This window comes from Camelina sativa, chromosome 14 (assembly GCF_000633955.1).
Source record: "Camelina sativa cultivar DH55 chromosome 14, Cs, whole genome shotgun sequence".
Classification (NCBI taxonomy): Eukaryota; Viridiplantae; Streptophyta; class Magnoliopsida; order Brassicales; family Brassicaceae; genus Camelina; species Camelina sativa.
Genome location: NC_025698.1, coordinates 26,902,370 through 26,916,702, shown reverse-complemented (window position 1 = coordinate 26,916,702; position 14,333 = coordinate 26,902,370). Strand labels below are relative to the sequence as shown.

Sequence of the window (14,333 nt, the reverse complement as noted above, 5' to 3'; positions counted from 1 at the left end):
CTAGATTACACAATAAATTGTAGAGTTTAATAATTAAGCTAAACAGATTAAATTTAATTGAAATAGCAATGCAAAATATTAAATAAAGCTGTTGTAAATTCAGAAGATCAAAAAGCTAGGCTTAGGAAATTTCTCAGGAAATTACAAATTATTAAATCAAGAAATAATTAGGATTCAAACAATTAAAATCAGATCTAGAACTCTAAACACTTTTGTAAAATAAATCAGTTCTCACAGCAGATATTATCTAAATTTAAAACCAGAAAATCTAAATCTCTTTGCAAAATTCTAGGTAATAAATCAGCTTTAAAAAAAAGTTTAGATTGTTCACAAAATTACCTAATCAAATCTCTTTGTAAAAAGTAATTTTGCACATCAAAAGGTTTTATCAGGAAAATCAATTATATTCTCATATCAATTTATTTTTCAAAGTTATTAATTCTAGATAGCCAATCAAGGATTAATATGAAGAACAACCTATGATGAAGATCTAGAAAGATAATGAATCGTAATTAAATAGATTTAATAAATCATAAAATCCCTGTGAAAAATCCTGAACCTAACAAGCAAACTACTCAGACATATTCAATGAAGAACAAAACATAATTCTGAATAATAAGCAATTGAAATTAAAAGAGTAAGAAAGGAGTTTAAGAATTCTTCTCTCAAAACAGTTCAGATCTCTCTCCCAAAAGCTCTCAAAATCTTACAGAGTTGCAGAAAAGAACTTGCTAGAATAATTTTTTTTTCGTTTACAAAACCTAAAAACTATATATATATGTCCTAAAACACGTCAGAGACTTATGTTGCAAATATGGAAAACTTTGAGGCAGATTTGTAAAACTTTCAAAACTTGATTCTTCTTGCGGCTAAACATGGTGTCGATCGATGCTCCCTCTCTGTTCTGACTCCAAGTTCATTTCTTCGGGATTAATGCTCCAAAATGATCCAAATTGCTCCATTTTGCTCCATCCATGCCAAAATCCTAGGAAACCTGTAAAGACTCAAAAACATCCTAGAAAACAAATCAAAACACTCTAAAAGACTCCTTATATCATGGTTAAAAACCACAAAAACCATGATATATCAACTCCCCCAGACTTAGCCTTTGCTTGCCCTCAAGCAAAACATAAGCTTAGACATGTGAAAGAGGTTTGAAAACAGGGAACTCACTCAACTGCATGATGATTCTTATTTGCACTCTTCATTTACCTGACTCAAGAACTTACTTCTTATACTTAACCATGATAAGCATCAATATTCCTTACTCAAATCCCACAATCCTCTGGAGTCCCTAGTCTCACCATTGTCATCTCATTACATAAATTAAAGCAATTACAGGTGAGTTCTTACCTTGGTGTATCGATCAATGGCATATGGACTCTCTTCAGGCCAAGACATTCTTCATACATCTCCTTTCCTCTCCCTTTTCTCACTTCAAAGGAGTTGATTTTTTTTTTTAATCAAAGGTGTAAGCGAATACCGGGGTCATCGGTAATTTACCTACCCCTCGCTTCCAAGCTTTGTGTGATCATTTGACTCAAGAGTAGAATAATGAGGTCACATGTAATTTATCTATCTCTCTAAACTGATCAAAATCATCTCATCTTTTATTCTTCTTTTTTTTTTCTCTAAAGCACTGAAGGGAAGAGAGAGGGGATACATACTTTGAAAAATTGCACTGTCTTGTATGACCTGAAGAAGAATCCTAGTCCACTGATTTCCAACCCCAAAGTAAGAGATTAAGTCCGGTTAAAATCCTGATAAAAGTTGAGACAACGTTAGATCAATCAGATATCCATTGAATAAGGGCTTTCGGGATTGTTGATACAGCTCATAGTCTTTCTAAGCTTCAGTTCTGAGATCAAGCATTAACAAATAATCATTAGAGTGTTAGCCAAATAAGAGAAATCATTAATCAAGATCATAATTCCCAAAGACAAAAAGAAAAATTTTGAAAAATTTGACTCAAACTTTATGATTTTGACTGACACAACTGAAACTCAAAAACAAAAATGTAGTTAGTAGACAACCTCCCCCAGACTTAAACAACACTGTCCCCAGTGTTATCAAGCCTAAGATTGGCAAAAGAAAAATTAAATAAATAAAAATCAAAATCAAAAGAAAAAGAAAAACCTACCAGTGGGTTGCCTCCCAATAAGCGCTTGTTTTCAGTCATTAGCTTGACTTGGCTGGATCTCATGCATCCGGTGGATCAGAACGTGGCATTGAATGCTTCCAAGAGAATTTCCTCTTCATCCAAGATGGTGTATAAGCTGTAGGTGCATGAAGTCTGCCAAGGATGCGAGGAACAGGACCAGGGCAGGATTTAGGACTGGGTTTGCTTCTTTTATATCCTGCAAAATCATCAACAGAAAAAACAAGCGCTCTACGATAATCTCGTGGCTTGGTTAACTGCAAAACAGTTTTTGTATCTTTGAAAGTCCTATTGATGATTAAAGGAGGTTTAGGTGCAGAAGATGCATACCTTGGCCTTACCTGAGGACTCTGAAGTGTGAATTAGGGGACTTTCTGTTTAGAAACAGCTTCAGGAATTGGAGCATCAGTGTTGGACAAGGTTTGGCTCGGATGTGGAGGAGTGTTGACCGATGCTGATAGGGTGTCGGTCGACACTGAGCCTGTTGCTCGAATATCAGAAACTTTCTCAACAGAAAAAGTCTGTCCATCAATGGTAGGAGCTCTCCTCAGCTTATCCATCTCAAAGTTTATACTTAAACCTTCCACATTCAGTGTTATTTGTCCCTTCTGCACATCTATGACAGCACCAGTTGTAGCTAAGAAAGATCTTCCTAAGATGAGAGGGTCTTTAGGCTCTTTATCATAGTTTAGCACCACAAAGTCAGTGGGAATCATGAAGTTTCCAACCTTAATTGGAATATCCTTTAAGAGAAGAGATATCTTAGTTGGCTTGAATTCTGTCATCCCAAGTCTCACAGCAATAGAATGTGACATCAAGTTGATGCTAGAGCCAAGATCACAAAGTGAGTAAGCAAACCGTTCAGTAGATCAAGCACAAAGCTTCCAGGATCTGGTAACTTCTCAGCAGTCCTACACTGAATTATTGCACTCACTTCCTTAGAAACAGTTACCTTCTCTTTCCTCTCATGCTTCCTTTGAACAGGCTGGTTCAACAGAATTGCACTGACATCCTTAGTAAGCAATGCTCCTTCCTCTGGGCTCAAACCATTTGACACCATTCTTTTCACATACCACTTAAATGGTGGTGAAAGCTTTACTGCATCAATCAAAGGCATCTCAATCATTGCCTTGCATCTAGCTTCCTCAAGCTCCTGCTTGGACCTTCTTGGCTTAGGAAAAGGAATCTTCAGTTGGTACACCCTTTCAGCAGCTGCTGGAACCTGAGATTTTTCAGTTTCGGGTTCTGTCTGAGAGGGGTGTCGATCGACACCCATGTGGTGTCGATCAACACCACCATCTGTACCCAAGAATTTTGTTGATTTTTCTCCCTGTTCTGCAGAAAAAATTACACCAGCATCTTCATCTCTCACTGATATGGCATTGCAAGCATGCTTGGGGTTTGTCTCCGTTCTTCCAGGAAGAAAACCCTCTTGTCTCTTCACAGACCCAACAGTCTGTGCAACCTGATTCTCTAGTTTCTTAACATGAACACTCAATGCATCAATCCTTCCAGTAAGCTCTGTGTAGACATTATCAATCTTCCCATTGAATGTCACTGTCATATTTTCCTGTCCCTAAAGAAGCTGATCAAGCATGGCCTCTATTCTACTCTCTGAAGAAGTCTGTGGAGGTGGAGACTGATAAGATGAGTTCCCATAGGTCCTTGTATAGCCATTGTTATGTTGCTGCTTCTGGTCACCATTGTAAGGTCTGTTGCCTTGCTGATTACCGAATCTCTGACCCTGATTCCCATATACATAGTTGACATTCTCCTTTGTATTCTCTGGCTCTGGCTCCAATGTTTCAACTTCAGCTGCAAATTGGACTGATTTCTTACCTACAAGAAGATTGTGTACTGAATCCAGCTTAGCATTAACAAAAGCTAGCTGGTTTGAATCGAACCCTCCATGTAATATCTTCCTTTCAACATCAGCTCTTTTAGTGCTATTGCTAGAAGCCAAAATCTCAATCAAAACTTCAGCATCTTTTAGAAATCTTGTCTTGAAGTTCCCATGACTTGCAGCATCCAAAGCTAACTGATACTTCCAGTCACACCCTCTAAAGAAGATACTTAGCAATTGAACCCTTGAGAAACCATGGTGTGGACAGTCCCTTTGATAAGCTTTAAACTCACCCAAGCTGCCTTGAAAGCTTCATCATGTCCTTGCTTGAATGAAGAGATCTTGACTCTCAGCTCATCTGACATTGCATCATTATAGAAATGGTTGAGGAAAGCCACCTTGATATCATGCCAATTTGTTAATGATCCAGCTGGCAATTGCTTCAACCACTGAGATGCCTCTCCTGCAAGTGAGTAAGGGAAGAGTTTGCAGAAGATGTAATCCTCAATCACTCCATTAGCCTTGATACTGGTCACAAGATCCTCAAAGTGCTCAATGTGGTCCAAAGGCTTCTCATTGGGCAGGTTAGAGAAAGGTCTCTGCCCAACTAGTTGAAAGTATGCAGGTTTCAACTCAAAATCATTCCTCTGGAATGGAGGAGGAACAATAGCAGACCGGTTTTCATTCACAAGATCAGCCCGGTTGTAGTCAGCAATGGTCCTGATCAAGTCTCGTTTATTCTCCTGTCTTCGAACCGGATTCTGGACATGGTTTGCTGCTCCACGTCCGTCTGCAGGAAGGGGGTATTGATCGATACCCTGTTGGTGTCGATCGACACCATCGATATTCTCGTCAGCGACAACGATTTCAACAATCACGTTGCCATCTGCAACAATCTTTTGGCCCTGCTCATTGTGCAAGCGGCCCTGTTGATCCCTCTAAGCACGATCCCCATCACGCATCAGAATGACTGTGTTAACCATCTTCAACGATTTGGCTGCTTTTCGGTTTTCACGCTCAAGTTTTCCTAACTCTTGGTTTGAAAGTTTCAGAGTAGGACTAGACTTGTTGCTCCTTGTGTGAGGTCTAGGAGGCATACACCTGAAACACCATAGAGAAGAAAAACAAAAACGTGTAAGTAGAAAATAAAAAGAAAAATTTAGACGAAATTTAAAACTCAAATCTAATGGTAGATCAAAGAGTCCCCGGCAACGGCGCCAAAATTTGATATGCTCAAATTAAACCCTAGAGCTACTCTCTCAAATTAAGAGGCGAATGTAGTACTTAGGGGTCGAATTCCACAAGGACTCTAGATTACACAATAAATTGTAGAGTTTTATAATTAAGCTAAACAGATTAAATTTAATTGAAATAGCAATGCAAAATATTAAATAAAGCTGTTGTAAATTCAGAAGATCAAAAAGCTAGGCTTAGGGAATTTCTCAGGAAATTACAAATTATTAAATCAAGAAATAATTAGGATTCAAGCAATTAAAATCAGATCTAGAACTCTAAACACTTTTGTAAAATAAATCAGTTCTCACAGCAGATATTATCTAAATTTAAAACCAGAAAATCCAAATCTCTTTGCAAAATTATAGGTAATAAATCAGTTTTAAAAACAAGTTTAGATTGTTCACAAAATTACCTAATCAAATCTGTTTGTAAAAAGTAATTTTGCTCATCAAAAGGTTTTATCAGGAAAATCAATTATATTCTCAAATCAATTTATTTTCCTAAGTTATTAATTTTAGATGGCCAATTAAAGATTAATATGAAGAACAACCTATGATGAAGATCTAGAAAGATAATGAATCCTAATTAAATCTAATAAATCATAAAATCCCTGTGAAAAACCCTGAACCTAACAAGCAAACTACTCAGACATATTCAATGAAGAACAAAACATAATTCTGAATAATAAGCAATTGAAATTAAAAGAGTAAGGAAAGAGTTTAAGAATTCTCCTCTCAAAGCAATTCAGATCTCTCTCCCAAAAGCTCTCAAAATCTTACAGAGTTGCAGAAAATAATTTGCTAGAATAAAACCTTTTTCGTTTACAAAACCTAACAACTATATATATATGTCCTAAAACACGTTAGGGACTTATGTTGCAAATATGGAAAACTTTGAGGTAGATTTGTAAAACTTCCAAAACTTGATTCTACTTGCGGCTAAACATGGTGTCGATCGATGCTAAGGAAGTGTCGATCAATGCTCCCTCTCTGTTCTGACTCCAAGTTCGTTTCTTCGGGATTAATGCTCCAAAATGATCCAAATTGCTCAATTTTGCTCCATCTATGCCAAAATCCTAGAAAACCTGTAAAGACTCAAAAACATCCTAGAAAATAAATCAAAAGACTCTAAAAGACTCATTATATCATGGTCAAAAACCACAAAAACCATGATATATCAGTATTGAATCTAGAAAGACCAAAACGATCGAAAAATAATAATCATCCTAACTTTCGAAGAAGGAGATAAACAAAAAAAATAGAAATTAGAGTTAATAGTCGGCTAAATTTTGTAATGCAATTAGCAGAAATACCTTAAAACTGTTAAAAGAATACTAAAACAAGTTTTATACAACCTCTACAAACTTCACAAATAACATAGTTGACACAATTACAAAATAAAACTCCCTCTGTCCCTAATAGTTTGATGTTTAGGATTTTTCACACATATTAAAATAAAGATTAGTTTATTATTTACATTTTTTGATGATTTTTCTTATAGTCATCTTTTGTATATTTGATGATTATTTTTTTCTGACATTTTCTTTACTTTTTTACTTTCCCATTTTTCTAGTATTGAAAATATTTACAAAATCAATCTTTGAGAGATAAAGAAAATTCTCTAAAACATCAATTTATCAGGAACAGAAACTTAATTAAATATATTTAAACTCATGTGCTAGACGACTAGTTAGTCTTACTTTATATTGACCAGCCATTACTTTCAAACAGTAAACATAATTAAGAATTTTCGCCACCGTTTTAGAAAACCTCTATGAAGTCACTGATAAAATTTCTACAGCATAGCACTTGAGTAAATAAATGATGTCATAAGATCCGTGAACGGTAGCCCAAATGATATTCCTAGTCTATTTCAGAATCCAAACGAGATCCTAGAAGAAACCTTTGATTATGAACTTTCTTTTCTAATCTATTTCAAAACTTAAGTGATAATTTTGGAATATGATGTTATTTTTGGATATTTGGAGATAATGTGTTAAATTTAGAAACAAGTTTTTTTTTGCGAGAATTTCCCTAATACTAAAGCTAAATAAAAACAAATGATACATAAAAAGGTCTAAATTTTATCTTGTGTTCACTCATAGAGTGGATAAATCACCTAGTGTTGTTATTTTTTTTCTACTCATTAACTCTAAAATTTAATTCGATTAATAAATCTTGTTTCATTTTTTTTTGTATTTCAAAATTCGATTAAATACACCATGGATCCACCTCCAATAGTGTGGATCATGCCCAAATTTTGTAATATATAGAGATTCCTCAAGCAAATCAAGGCAAACTATTTTTTTTTAATATCAACAATCAAGGTAAACTATTCAAACGTAGAAAATGAGACATAAGACACAAATCCACTATAGCACATGATATTTAATTTAAATTAATTTATTAATATATTTGTTTTTAATATAAAATTATATGTGTAAGTTGTTTAATAAATAATTTTATTTAGGTATAAAATGGTTGAGGGATGTCTTTGTAAATAAAAAAATTACACTCTTGGAGTAATATTGTTCATTTCTCTATTTTAGGTAGAGTACTATTGGAGATGATTTTACTCCAACTATAGAATTTGTAATAAGATGTAGAGTACCATTAGAGATGCTATAAGATATTTCTTGATAAATAATGCTTTAGAAGTATACTTAATTAGACACAATATTATGCTTGGTTAGACTTTTGTTTCTGTTCCTTTCTCCTCTTCTTCATCTTCTTCGTTGTTTCACTTTAGTTATATATATACATTACTTCCTTTTAGCTTGTATGAGTTTGTGTAATTGTGTGGTTGTTTTCTATGCTTCAGAGGAGTTTGTGAAAATGTTCAAAGATAAAACTGGATACCCTATTGTGGAGCCTGCTCATATGGTAATGTCTTCCTAAACCTCTCACCTCTCTGTATAGTTCATAAGAAAACACTCAATTAGGTTTCTCTTTCTGTGCCTAAATTGTGAATAATGGAAGAGGATTAGTTTTGTTCTTATAAATTGGCTCCGTTTTGCTCCCATTTCATGCCATAAATGCCTTTTACAATGCAGTAAGACCATACTGTATTCACTTGAACTTGAACGAGAATTTTTCGATGGAACTGGAACCGCTAGTAAATTCCTTCCTTTCCAATAGCTTACCTGACTGTATTCACTTGTGTGAACCATACCCGTGAGTTTGATAAAATCTGATGAAAGTGGCATTTTATTGATTCTCACTTTCCAATTCTGCTTGCTGTTTTCTGATGTTCACACTTCACACCTGGAACTGGCTGAGCCATCTATAAAAGATGCATTCAGTTTGTGTGTACAAAAAGGGGCAAAACGTGTGGTTGTGAGCCCATTTTTTCTTTTTCCTGGAAGACATTGGCATAAGGTATGGCTTTGTGCATCTCCATTTTTCTGTTTTCTTGAAGCTTTTTTTTTCTTTTATCTCTGGGATCATTGGAGGATGTACGTTACTGGCCTAGTGAGACTATGACATTTATATAATTATGACATTCCCTAGTTGACGGCTGATGCTGCAAAGGAGTTCTCTGGCATCTCATACCTCATAACTGCACCTCTCGGCCTTCATAATCTCCTCATGGTAAGAGATAAATCATACTTTTGTTTCCCAAAACGAGCGAGAACTTTGAGACTAAGGGATGTGAACACCCTCATGCACTAGTGAATGACACTGTTTCCCTTTTAACTTCCTATAGTCGATCTTATCATGTTTCATCTTTTCACAAGAGATCTGTACATCTTTTGGCTCTTGATCTTCAGTAATCTGCTAATATTTCTTTCTGCAGGACGTTGTGAACGACAGAATCCAACATTGCTTGAGCCATGTTGAAGGTGATGCTGACGAGTGTCTGGTTTGTGCTGGAACAAACAAGTGTAAGATCTACAGTAGTTCTTAGGTGTACATGTAAGAACGTTTTTGTATATCTGTTCTTAATTAGTTCTTTCAGATGCGGATAGAAAAGGAGGCGTATTATATTGTTCATAGTCATCATTTAGTACACGTCTAATGTACACCAATTTCGAGATTTATGGCCTGTTCTTCTTATTGCACACCAATTTGATAGGACTACCGCAATATAATAAGAGTTGTCTGTCTTAAACGTTGTATCTCTCTCTCATGTAAGCGGTGCTTCATGGTTATAAAAAAAAAAAAGATTCTCTCGATTCCTTTTCTGGTCTCCTTTTTGTCTTATTGGGTTTCGTGCATTGCACTTGTTTAATTATGAGTAAGCTCTTTTGTCAATCACAAGGCAGAGAAGTCTATTTAATATGTTGCTGTGGTGGTTCATGGACCGGCACAAAAGAACACTTCAAGAAGTCGTTTGTTAGATGTACCATATAATTGTGTTCACATGATGCTCAGTTGAATAGTTCAGAAAGAGACAACGAATGTTATGATTGATGACTTGGAGTCTTGTGTAATGAAGTTAGTGCATATTTGACTAATTTCTAGTGTAGGACGTAGAGTGACCAAAGTTGCAGCAGATGATGATGGCAGTGGTGCAGTCGAAGGAAGAGCCGACACTCATCCTGGAGTTTAGTTTTTTTGTTTTGTTGGTTGTTAAGTATTTTATTTTGGAGTTGTAAACAAGTGTTGCATTTGAAGATTTAATAAGATGACTAGTTCTTATGGAATCTTGATTTGTAATGGGTTAAAGGATTATGCTCATCTGGAAATAGAAAGTTTTATGAAGAGTTATAAATGATCGACGGTGAAAACGTGTTGCTATTAGACTGCGGGTTGTCAGATTCGAGGACGAATATTTTGTTAGAGGGGAGAATTGTTACACCCACGAACCAGATTTCCGATTTGTGCATCTATTGATGCCAGGGGAGGGCATCGGTCGGTGCTCGTTATTGGTTCATGTGCGGGTTATTTCTAATGTCTCCAGTTCGACGCAGTTTAATGAGGAAAACCTAGGCCTCACATATAAAAGGGAATTTGACGCCCTAGAGATTTGGTTAGCCGTTTTGTCGTTCTAAACACTTAATCTTGGAAATTTCTATGAGCTTTCTTAAGGAGTTTGAAGCCGTTTATGGATAGATATGTTCCATGAGTGGAGATATGTGGCTAAGAATGTGGTGGAAAGCTTGTTGTGGTGTGATACTCGTCCTTTTGGTTCAGAATCTTCTTGTTTAAGAGGTGAGTGCAGGACCATATCTTATATAAGCGATTTAGATGTGTATTCTGTGTGATTTTGGGTGATTGATTGCTTGTGTGCTTCTTTGTGCTTGGCTGTCGTGGTGGTTGTGGCTTGTTGAATTCGGATTTGGCGTCACGGATGCGGTGGAGACAATTGGAGTGGAGAGAAGTCGAGAGAGATTCTGTTCGACGATGATCCGTATGACTGCATCAATCGATGTCAGGAGGGGGTTAATCAACGCAGCTAGGGATTTGGTGGAGACGTGAGGTTGCATCGGTTGATGTAAATAGTGCATTGGTCAACGCAAGAGTGTTGCATCGATTGATGCAAGGAGTGCATCGGGTCGACGCAAGAGTGTTGCATCGGTCGATGAAAAAAGTGTGTCGGTCGACGCAAGGGTGTAGCATCAGCCATGACAGAGAGAAGTGTCGATCGACACATGTGTTCAGGGTTGACTAGTTTGCTTGCTTTTATGCATTGCTTGTGTTTGTCTTTTCGCTTGTGTGTATAAACCATTAGATGAAAGGATCATATAACTAAGTATTTGTGATTATACTTACGCATCTCAATTGTTGTTTGTGGTGCAGGTAGGTGAGACATGGAATCTTGGAGATGAGGAAGAGGATGACCTAGGGTCTTGATTGTGTGTTGATGGTTACATCTTGTAGTGTTGTTGGAACCTTGTATAGATATATGCTAGGTTGTTGGATAGAAGGGTTATGAATGTTTTTGTATTGATGATAGGTTGGTGATGGTTATGTTGTTGGTATATTTCTGCTGTGCATATTGGTTGTTGTTGGTTTGATGATGATATGTGGTTTGGTAGGTTTAATTAAGTATTATGGGGTGATTAATTATGTAATTATAAATATAAAAATTGGGTCGGGTTGTTTCACACTGCTATATCATGGCATTTTGAGAATCAGACACTCGTAGCTACTTCTTCGAATCATGCTGAAATTATCGCACTTCATGAAGCAAGTAGAGAATGTGTATGGCTAAGGTCGATAAGTCGACAAATTAAATAAGTAGAAGAATTCGTCAGAATACAGAGTCAACTATCCTACATGAAGACAACGCTGCATGTGTTGCTCAAACGAAGGAAGGGTATATCAAAAGTTATATAACCAAACATATACATCCAAAGTTCTTTCCATACATCCAAAAACTCGTGAAGAATAAAGACATTGAATTAAGATATGTTTGATCATCCAAGAATTCTGTAGATCTCTTCACAAAATCATTACCCTTGACTATGTTCAGGAAACATGTCCATAATATTGGAATGCGTCGTTAACAAGACTTGTACGATGAGATATTGATCAGTCGAGGGGGAGCTTGCGAGGTTGTACTCTTTTTACCTTACTAAGATTTTTCTCATTGGGTTTTCTTATAAAATTTTTTAAAGAGACAACAGATAAATTACGCAAGAGACATAGTGACACTAGGTCTCCAAGGAGGAGTGTTGTGAAAGTCAGTAAAAGAGGCAACGCAACAAAGTCATGATTAAAATATTTCGTTGTTTATTATTTTGTGTGGAGTCCAACCTCACTATGCACACATAGTAACTTACTCTTTTTACTTTCGAATGCGATCGTTGTAAACACATGAATATAATTTACAAACTTCAATTATAGAAGAAGTAAAATCTCTTTCTCTCGGCTCTCTTTTATTCATTATCCCGATCCTTCTGCAGTTATAAAATTTCTCTCTATTATTTATATTTATATTTACCACAAAATCAAACACACATTTAATTATAACAATTTGTTATTTGTTCTTCCTTCTTTTTCTAATTATTATTTTGGTTTGCATTCTATAGAACTTCAATCCAACTAAAACCAGTTATAGGACTTATTCTGAAATATTCAGGGCAATCCTCCTATGAGAGTAGTGAAATATTCAACGACTCAGCGTTTTTCCCTTGGAGACTCTTACATTAGAAATAGGTAATTGTATAAGTCACAAGCTGAAACATCTTCACCAAAAAGACGAAACACACAAGAACCAAACTGTAGGTTAAGGTCACGGGGAATGAACTGCTCCAGTCGATCAGCCGAAAGATTTTTACTAATCCAAATGACAATAAACCAATGAAAAGATTGAAGAGGAATAGTTTTGGGTTCATCACTTTAACACTCTTTACTGTTTTCCCCAAAGCGTGAAACCATATGACCATAGAAAAGTCCCAAACAAAATTTGAGTAAGACTTTAAGACTGCAAATAGAACCCCTAATGCGGGAGATTTGGCTGCCATGCAATCGAGTTTTGTAGAAAATATAACGAGAGGAAAAATGATTATAAAGAATAGGAACCAATTGCCAAGACTGAAAAGAGCAATGTAAAAATTAGTCACAGGAGGTCCCTTCCAATACTGAAGGATAAGAATCGGAAAGTCTTTGTTCTTCAAGCTATCATCTTCATGAGTAAGAGCCGATGCGTGGATCATGATAAGAATTGAAAAGAGGTTGATGATGGCGGAGACGACAATGAATATGTATCGAGAAATTAATTTTATTCTAGCCATTAGCCATCAAAATTTTATTATACATATGTATTTTACATTTAAAAACTATAATAAAACAAAGAAGAAAGGAAAAATTACATAAAAACAAAGAAGAAATTAAACTAAAAGAAATGTAAATTTTTTATTAAACCAAATATATAATCAAACTCTTATAATGATATCTTAATTGAGTTTTCAACCCATAAAAGAACATATAAAAACAAAGAAAGATTTAGAATTTGAGATATGGTGGAGGAGGATGTGAAAATGGTTATTTATAGGCTAAAAAGTAATGTAAATTATATTTTTAAAGTAATTAAATTAGAGGAGTTGTAATGATAATTTATAGTGTGTTTAATTGAAAATGAATGAAGAAAAAAATAGTCAATTCATAATTTATGTAATTTCAGTTACAATTTAGCAGTAAAGTATGTATTTAATGTATGATTAAATATGTTACATTTTTGTTTAGTTAAAAAGAAATATATATTGTACTTATATATATGATTATTACTCCACAATTTCAAGGAGAAAAAAAATTTCAAAATTGCTCTGAATAATGTGATGGAGTTAAAATGCTATAAAGAGTGTTGATTTAGATGCCAAGAGTTGACCTTTGAAAATCTTCCATTGAGCCGATTCAATAAGTAGCCAAAAAAGTACACAACAACAAGCATCCTACATCCGATCAATAAGTACACAAAAAACAAGCATCCTAAATCTTAAACATATCCCAAAAAACCATCATACTAAACATTTAATCGAAACAACATCCTAAACATTTAATCCAATTAATTACCAAGTGAAAGCTGTGATGGTTGGCTTGATTGGCTTGCTACACTTGCTTGGCTTGCTCGACTAGGACATCTTCTTCTGTTATGTCCTGGCATCCTACACTGAGCACACTTCAAAGTAATTCCTGCTCTGGTAATTTTAATCTTCTTTGGTGGAGCCTCATCTTCTACTTTCTTTGGTTGCTTTTTCTTTTTCTTTGGAGATTCATTCTTGCCCTTGATTCGTTTTTCTTTCTTCTTTCGCCCTTTAGCAACTTCTCTAGGTGACGGTTGAATCTCTATTTCACCGGATTTTCTCCAGAAGTACATACCATTAACTCCTCTCATTGTCTCATTGTACTGAGCCACCAATCTTGATGTCAAATACCAGTCATAGCTAACAAAATCCTCAGACTTCAGATTCTTCTTCATCCCAATTACACGCAATACTTGACGGCAAGGAATTCCTGTCATACTCCACCTTCTACATGCACATGTTTTTGCATTCATATCAACCCTGAAAGTCTAAAACCATGATGAACATGTTCGGTCACCTCATAATGACCATTGACACAGGGGATTACCTGACAATACTTCATGTGTTACTGCTCTTATTTAATGGTCTTAGCAACTTTCTTAGTATACTTCCCATTGTGCTTTTCA

General features: G+C 35.5%; 1 protein-coding gene across 1 annotated transcript; it reads right to left on the bottom strand.

Moving 5' to 3' along the window:
* LOC104744018 lies at positions 12,260–12,918 on the bottom strand. The gene is given in 2 exon segments (XM_010465049.1): positions 12,260–12,303; positions 12,306–12,918. Coding segments are annotated over 2 exon segments (657 nt in total).